The sequence below is a fragment of the Arvicola amphibius genome, chromosome 1 (assembly GCF_903992535.2).
Source record: "Arvicola amphibius chromosome 1, mArvAmp1.2, whole genome shotgun sequence".
Taxonomy (NCBI): Eukaryota; Metazoa; Chordata; class Mammalia; order Rodentia; family Cricetidae; genus Arvicola; species Arvicola amphibius.
The window spans coordinates 155,198,024-155,206,725 of record NC_052047.1 but is presented as its reverse complement, the minus strand read 5'-3'; the positions used below and the strand labels follow the sequence as shown (position 1 = coordinate 155,206,725).

Sequence of the window (8,702 nt, the reverse complement as noted above, 5' to 3'; positions counted from 1 at the left end):
AGGCTGGGTCTGGAGGCAGCATCTCTTCTGGAGCAAACATAACTACCTCTACTGTGAAAGGAGGATACTTTCATTCTTAATTGAATGCTTGTGAGTTCTGACAACTCTCTGATATTTTTAAATATTTACATTGTAAAAGATCTCAAAACGGCAGTTCTTCAAACAAATGAAAGCACTCTGCACCTGAGCAATTTTTTTTATTTTGCACTGAAACCTCAGGTTCACTTTGTCAAAGTGCCAAAGTCAGTGTGAGCACTGCCTCCTTCACACCTGCTTTGATGTCATCAGTGGAGATAAAGTGAAGAAGACTGAGAAGCTGAAAGTGCGTTGTGTTTCGTCTCCTATGTTCAGCCAACCAAACAAAAGGCCAGATGGCTCCATTATCTCTGTGGCCTCCCACATATGTTCCCATTTCATAGAATTAGCTGTCACTACTGCTTCTGAACTCTCAAAACTCCTATTATTCATCCTCGCAAAGGAGACATATAATGAATCTTGGCAAGAATCACTTAGTCCATTTTAATCTGTAAGTAGTACTATTCTCATACCAACCTAAAAAGAACACATTCGGTCCTAAGTTTTTTTGTGGGGGGGGCACCTTCCAGTGAAAGGGGGTCTGCCTGTAATCTCAGCATCTAGGATTCCAAAAAACCTTATAATTTCTGATATAATAAAATAGTCAAAGAATTATTTTGAAGACTCTGGTAAGAAAATAAAGCACACCATGCCCAATGAGCACCTCACTTACAGAATCATGGCTCCGTGTGCAGCCTCCTCTGTAAACAAACCAATAGGATCTTAAAAAAAAAAAAGGCAGATTCTTCAGTAACTTGTAAAGTTCTCTATAAATTAACCTAAAGTGTTTTGGGAAAGCAATTATTCATTGTTTGTGGCTTAGCTTTCTTGTCCAAACTAAAGGACCCTCATTTGATCTTTTATAACATCTTTCCTTGGAGATAATATGCACAGACATTTGTCATTTATCTCCATCAGGTAGTTTTGAAAGAGACACATCCTTCATTTTTCATTTTTGAAATGCATTTTAAGGTATTTGATGGGAAACATCTTTTTAGATAAAAAAAAAAGTGAAGACAGATTCTAAAAGATTTGTTACCTTGTAATTATTCAGAGATTTAAGTCTGAAAAGTAAAATGGGTAAAAGCCCAAACTAAAGAGAAGAGTTAGAAACAATAAGTCTCATCTTTTAGCTTTTTCTGATTAAAAAAGGGTTTACACTGTGATATGCAAGGAAAGAAGAAAGGGGTACAAATTTAGCTGCAAATAGGACCTGGTGTTCTATAATATAGGAAGCAAAACATTTGTCTATCACATGAATATGACAGTGAGTCATCAAAACCACAAGCTGCTTTATTCACACAGATGTCAGTTAAAATACACTTCCTCTTAAAATAGCAAACATTGAGGGAAGGCACTATAAGGGCTTAAGAGTAGAGTCATGACTCCCAAGAGAAAAGAAAAAGTCAGACTCTGGGGCCCACAGCTGAAGGTCTGAGTGGGGCATCAGTAGAAGTAAAAGGTGAGAAACAGAAAACCAGAGGTGGAATGAATTGTCACATGAGAAATATACCTTCAGAGGTCCTTGATAGCATGATCTAGATCTAAATGCAAATACATAATAAGAAATGTCTTCAAAAATAAGATTATAGGCCTAGTAACATGCAGAAATTCCCTTCTTTGCTCATTTTTTTGTACTCTACTAGCCCACTGAGTGACGGTCAGGGGAACAAAGTGTGCTCTTCCCTGACTTGGTCTCAGGCAACATGAAGTAGATGGCGGATCAAAGAGAACTACTGTGGAAAGAGCTTAGTGAAGCAGAGTTGACAGTAGGTCTTGTTGTTCTGCTCTCGGAAGATGCCTTTTGACAGCTGTGTCAAGCAGAAAGCACACACAAAGTGCTCAGGATGAAACTTGTGCCCCATGGCACTGATGCAGCGCCCAGTAATGGGCTGCCCGCAGCCATAGCAGAGCGTCCCTCGGCGGTGATGGTAATGGAGTTCACAGAACGGACGGCCATCCAGTTCAAAGAAGGAGCCGGAAGAAAAACTGCTGAAGCAGTCCTGAGGATGGAGTGAACACAGACAAAAGAAATGCACATCAAGATATAATGCCACCAAATAAGATGTTCATCTTCAAAATTCTTGACAGTTACCTGCCAGTTGTAGGATTTATCTCTCCTTTATTAACAAAGGCTAGATTTACACATTGCAAAACAGAACAGCAAAATCCCTATTTTTCTTGTTAAATAAATAAATAAAACTAACATGGATTCCTCACTTTAGAGTAGAAACTATCTCACTATATAGCAGCTAGTCCTCTCGGGGAAGAATATGCTTCGATTTTCCCTAAAACTGAAGGTAATTGAGAATACAAACCCCACACACAAAGCACTCTGGGTGCCAGACAGTGTTCATTGCTGAAAGATAGTTTTCCAAAACTGGGCGGTTGCAGCCACCACACTTAGGTGAGAACATGGCTAAGAAATCTTTTCGGCAATAGGGTTTCTTGTCCTTCTCATGAAAACCTGAAAAGATAAAATCAAAGATTCACAGTTTCAGCCTTTGAGTCCTTTAAAGCTACATTAGAAGCAGAGATAAGGTCATTATTGTAACGTTTCCCAACTTTAGTATCCCCATGTTCAAAAGGAGACAATGCAGGTGCCTTTTAGCATTGAACCTGGATCACAGTCTAAATACTAGGGGCTATTTCTCCTTAACACCTTGATACAAAGTGTTCCCTTAGCCTGAAGTTCTATTCCTGCCACTGATACAACTGTAACTCAGCTCATTGGCATCAACCCAGCCCTTCTCTGTCAGTCCATCTTCACAGCACTTACACTATCTTCAATCATTGTTAGAGGCTATCTGCCATCGCTGAAAATTAGCTCTGAGAGAAACTAGATACCATTGGTCTTGCTACCATTACCCTCCCACACACACACAATATTTAAAATACTTTAAAATAAGATAACACTAAATAGTAATTAACTTTGATACATTATCCATAGTTAACTAGTCAGTGGAGGAGATAAAACTCACATCCCACCTCTAACTTAAATGCATCCATGGAAACTGGTAGGTCAACTAAGTGCGAATATCCTAACCAAACTGTATACACATGAGAAGCCACCCTCTGCCTCCCCAGCCCAGTGGTATGAAACAAAGTGTGTTTAGTGGGTTGTTCAAGCTGTCTACTCCAGGAATCTTCTAGAAAGGTCCTATGATCATAGTAGCCAGATCACAGAACTGTAATAGGATATCAGGGTAGCACCTAAATCGCATGGCTGTTCTTTCCGCCTTTCATTCTTGTCACTGTTTGATGAAGCTGGCTTCACTCAATTATGTTTTCTCTAAAACAAAAATGGGTAAGTTGTCAAAATTGTAATGCCTAGGGATCTAAGAATCCAACCTAGCAATTTTATACCTGTGCTGTGTTATTCTTCTGAACCCCACAGACTCAGAAAGCTTACTTTACTTTTCTCTTTTTCTTTTCTGACCCAATCAGAAGATTTCTAGAGTCTGTTTAAGGGAAAGTGAATGTCAACCCCACACCACCATCATCACTACTTAAGGAAAGAAAGACCCAGAGGTATCTTTTTGAAGTAAAACAGCATTCTTTTTTACTCCAGCATGTCTCACTCACCTGAAAATTTGTTAAAACGCAGATTGCTAGGTCCTTCCTACCCTCCTCACCCCCCAATTTTTTTATTTATGGTACTAAAGATTTTTCATTCTTAACATGCCCCCAAGTGATGTAAGTTGGTATTTCTTAAGAAAGCTGCAAGACATGCCACCTAACCTAAGTATGAACCCCATTTAGGAATCTGCAGAGCAGTTGGTCTCCAGAGTGAGACAGTAGGAGAGTAACAGCCTCCATTTCTACTTGGGTGAGTCTCAGGAGGGGAATCAAAGCAATCCATCCACCAAAATTGCTATAATGTTTCTGTACTTAGTAATCCCCAAATTGGAAAAGTTTCAGCACTGTCCTGAAGGCTCGCTCAGGGGCCAATTACCTCAAGAGAATGAATGAAGACACTGACAATTAAAAGTTAGCACAGAGACATGGGGAGTGTTTTCACTCCAGTGTCTCTCAGCCACAGGGGAAATGAGAGAGCACCTGCATGGCCGAGATAATGAACAATTAAAAAGAAAGATGGGAAGCACTGAGGACACAGTTCCCTAGGAAGAACGCTAAGGGCCAATGCATTTCAAAACTTTAGCCTTAAAGAGGGATTCTCTGATCTGAAGAAAAATGCAGATGAATTTAATTTCCCAAGAGGTTCCATAATTTAACTATTATTATCAAAACTCTATGTGTGTCTGTGTCCTGGAATAAAAGTCAGCATGCTATCTAATTAATGAACTGACCATATGACAGTGGACCCATTTATGAGAAAGCCAAGAAAAAGAACATGACTGTAACCCAAAAGGAACTTCTAACTAGTAAATGGCTCCATTGCCATGTGCCTCTATTAACATATGCTTTCAGTGTAATTTCATGTTTATTTCATATCATAATGAACCAGTGAACCATCAGATTAGGAGAAGCCCAACTCAAGAACAACTAGTTATCATTAAGGGTTGGGCATTTTTCTTTTGTATGCAACTATGGCTGTTCTTCAAATAGTCCCTTACCTGTTTCCAGGCAATTTCTACAACATAATTATCAATAGATAGTGCTATCTACCTTCTCCTTATAGGTCATCAAAGATAAGCCAAAGTGTGATTTCACAAAAGTCCAACTTAGGGAATCATTGAGTTCATTGTGTTTATAGAATATGGGTAATCCCAAAGCAGCCACACTACCAGATAGCCTCCCTGAACATGAATAACAACTTTGCTACAGCTGCACAGACAGAGTTTCCTCTTCCACTAACCTCAAATATGCTGTATGCTCTAACGCCTCTCGAGAACATGAGACCATGTACCCCACTAGAGCAGAATCACATTCAGCTGGCCAGTTAGCCCCTTTTTCTGCGAAGGAATATCTATCGTCAATAAGCCCAATGAAGGTCTCATGCAGGTAGCCACCCCTGCTCAGATGAAGAGGATAGCTGTAATGCTTAGAGCAAATAATTCTGCAACAGACAGTATTCATTTAATGGCTATTTATTAATTTAGTCTAATTAATTTTCATATTTCTATTGCTACTGATACAGGCAAATATGTATGATTTTGATGTATTAAGTGCATTGAACAAGCTCCAATGGACAAGCAAATCACTACAAAAAACTTTGTTAGTGCCTTATGTCAGTGATATCATGTCTGACTCTATTGCCCAGTAAAGTATAAGTTGGTACTAAGAAGGTAAGGAGACTTAGCAACAGGAGAATTAAATCTCAGTCAAAGAATAGTTAAAAATATGTTAACAAAAGTGTGATGTGGCAATTAGAGAAATGAGACCTGAGTTCAAATTCTTTCCATCCCTTCCACGATATCTCAGTCAGTGAAGTGCTTGCCTTGTAAACACAAGGCAAGGAACTGTGTTAGATCCCCAGACGACAGAACCCACCAAATAAGTAGATAGGCAAACAAACAACAAACAAATAAACAAATAGTGACACACATTTGTAATCCACAACTGGGGAGACTGTTGGTATCGTGGGGTTCCAAAGACAGTCAATCCTACTTGGCAAGCTTCAGGCCTTTTCTCACTCACACACACGTAGTTACAGCCCTGAGGAACAATGCCTAAGGTTTCCCTCTAGCATCCACATGCATGTGTGTTCCTGGGAGGTGTAGAGAAGAGACTGGGAGTCATCATCACCTAAACAGCAAACCTCAAACCAGCCCGAGCTACACGACACTCCATTGCTCCAAAACCAAAATGAACAATAAAAGAGGGACAAAATGTCAGGACAATTCAGAAAATAAATCCTTGCAAACTGTTAAAATGGGTCACATGTAGAAGACAAAACAGGGCTGGCGAGATGGTTCCGTGGGTAAAGGAACTTACCACCAAGCCTGAGGACCTACGTTCAATCACGGGGACCCACGGGGCAGAAGGAGAAAACTTATTTACCCTGTTTGCTAACCTCCATATGTATAAAACGGTATGCTCACATTCACAGACAAAATAAAAATGCAATAAAAATTTGGGTAGTAAACAAAATGAAAATAAAGGCTTAATGGAAACTTCACAATTATGGAAGCTGAACACAGTCCTAAGAATTAGGAATGCAAACATTTCCCACTGTATATTAATATACAATTCCTATAGAATTCTATGTTGAGGCAACTCAAGGGCAGTGACAGAATAAAAACATGTAAGGAATTATTTAAATTATGAAAGAATCACAAAGAAAATGAGAAAAAGAAAGGAGATGACACTATGAAATATTAATAAGGATTTTTTTGGTGGTTGCTGCTTTGTTTGTTTGTTTTTATAATGTAAATTACAAGAGTGGCCTCTAACATGACAGAACTAAGGCTGAAAGGGATATCCAGTTTCACTGCTGGGGTCATCAGCATGAGCTCTCCCAGTACCTGAATTCAAAGTACTTCTCAAGTTTAGACAGGACTGGCTCAAGTCTGAAAAGCTACTGGATGATCTGATGCCCCATCCTGTCACAAAACACAGGGACTATTTGAAACTATCTAGTGGAGACTCTGGGTGCTCTAGCATACCTAAGAAATAAGTCGAGTTCTCCACTAAGAGTGGGGAAAAGCAAATTAGGAACAGCTGACAAGTTGACAACTTCTCTACCATTGAAACTCTCCCACCTGGTTAAACACAGTGAGTCTCAACAATCAGACCAAAAAAAAAAAAAAATCAACAACAACAAAAAGTGTGGAAAGGGTACTTATCAGGAGGAAGAAGGAGGTAAAATCAGGTAGATGGGAGGTTAGAGAGGGAAGTTACAGTAATCAGGATGCCCATTATACATGCAGGAAGTTATCAAAACACACTAATAGAAAGGAGAAGTGGGGTCCAGGAAATAGAGGATCTAAAGAGAAAGGTAGTAACAGCACATTCCAGGGATAATTTGGGGGCAAGAACTAAAATGGCCGCTACGTAGGTGGAAGAAAGCATTTCAGGTTAGAGCAGAGGGTTAGCCTCTCTTGCCAAATCACCAATAAAATAAAATGGAGCAGGCTTATTAGCAGATGCAGCTGACTATTTTGATAAGGATTTTATGGTTCTATCAGGTAAATTAGTGGTAAATATAGTGTAAACTAAGCTAAAAGAAAGCAACTCAAATTTTAATTCCAAGGGAAAAAATTGGTTCATACTTGCAAGTAACAGTGACACATTGTGTGTGGGAGAGGGGTATGTATGTGTGTTTGCATGTTTGTTACATGTGCCATAATTCATGTGTAGAGGTAACGACAACTTCTGGTGGCAGTCCTTTCCTTCCATGTTTGAGACAGTCTCTTCTGTCTGCACTGTGTGCATTAGGCTAGCTGGCCTGTAAGTTTCTAAGGATTGTCCTATCTACACCTCACATCTTTGGTAGGAACACACTGGTGTCACAGACTTGTGCTACCAGGTCTAGCTTTTAAGCAGATTCAGGTCTTCTTCATAAATGTGCAGCAAGGGCTTCACCTGCCAAGCCATCTCCAGAGGCACAATCTGTTTCTAAATGATGGATTTCCACTTCTTTAATTTAAAAAAAAAATCAATTTAAACCAAAAGTAGTAATGATAGAGAAAAGAAGAGAGACAACATCTAGGCATGAAATTTACTTCTAAGTGGCAGTGCTGAGAACAGAAACTAAGCAGAGAGCAATCCCAAGGAAGAGTGCTGCTGGCCTTCCCATCTCTCAGCCTGGAGTCGTATCCTCCCACTTACCTTCTGCACCAAACACCTCTCCACAGTGAGAGCAGAAGAAGTGCTCTGGGTGCCATGTCTGGTTCATTGCTGTCAGCACTTTCTGGAAACGGGACACATGGAGAGGTATTAGAAGGCTTCAGAGTTGTAAAACATGGTCAGTGCTCTTAATGAGTAATCAGATACTACATGAAAGCTGACAGGGCTGGGGAGTTACTCACATCCATGATGGGAGCAGCACAGTAGGCACAACGTGGAGAGAACAGGTGGTGGTAGTCCTTGGAACAGTAGGCCACGCCATTCCTTTCAAAGAAGGGACTGGAGCCAATCTCCTCCTTGCAGTGATTGCAAATGAAGTGCTCTGGGTGCCAGGATTGCCCCAGAGCATGGATCACCTAGGGATATCACACAGTCTGGCATGGCAGTGCAGCAGAATGCACCTCTAGAGGGCACTCTGCATGCTGCATTCCATTAGACAACACCTCCTGAGTTACATACAATTTCAAGGCCAAGACCTAGGTTACATTATGGACATCTGCAACCATGCTTAAAGAATAGTAAAAGGGACCTGCCATGCTGATTAATCAAGAAGCCAAGCAGAATTTACTTCTCAGCTCTGAGCCTCTGCACACCTTGCCTCGCAACCTTCCAGAATCAATTTGGAAAGCCCTGCCCTGTGGATTTGGTAATAATGGTTCAGAGCTAGTATCTCTGTTTAAAGGGTCATATCTCAATTTCATTTAGCTGAAATTGCAATGAATAAACGTAAGTCCAGAAATGTCTGAAGAGAGAAAGCAGTGTGAAAAGTCATCTCAGAAATGGCAGTGAATAAAAGTGATTAGGAATTCAAACTCAGAAGTTAGACCATCCTGGACTCAAATGTTCCCTTTGCTTCTTTCTTCTAGACCTTGATC

The 8,702-nt window shown here is 40.2% G+C and overlaps 1 protein-coding gene across 5 annotated transcripts in view; it reads right to left on the bottom strand.

Annotated features, from left to right (window-relative positions):
- Positions 1-1,349: 1,349 nt before the first annotated feature.
- Lpxn (leupaxin) overlaps positions 1,350-8,702 on the bottom strand; it is a 33,575-nt gene continuing 26,222 nt past the window's right edge. For all 5 annotated transcript variants that reach the window (XM_038347886.1, XM_038347882.1, XM_038347872.1 and 2 more), the window contains exons 6-9: positions 8,010-8,183; positions 7,810-7,891; positions 2,394-2,542; positions 1,350-2,078 (exon numbers count right to left, since the gene is read on the bottom strand). In XM_038347886.1, coding sequence (XP_038203814.1) covers positions 1,809-2,078; positions 2,394-2,542; positions 7,810-7,891; positions 8,010-8,183 — 675 coding nt within the window. In that variant the 3' untranslated portion in view covers positions 1,350-1,808. The remainder of the gene's footprint in view (positions 2,079-2,393; positions 2,543-7,809; positions 7,892-8,009; positions 8,184-8,702) is intronic.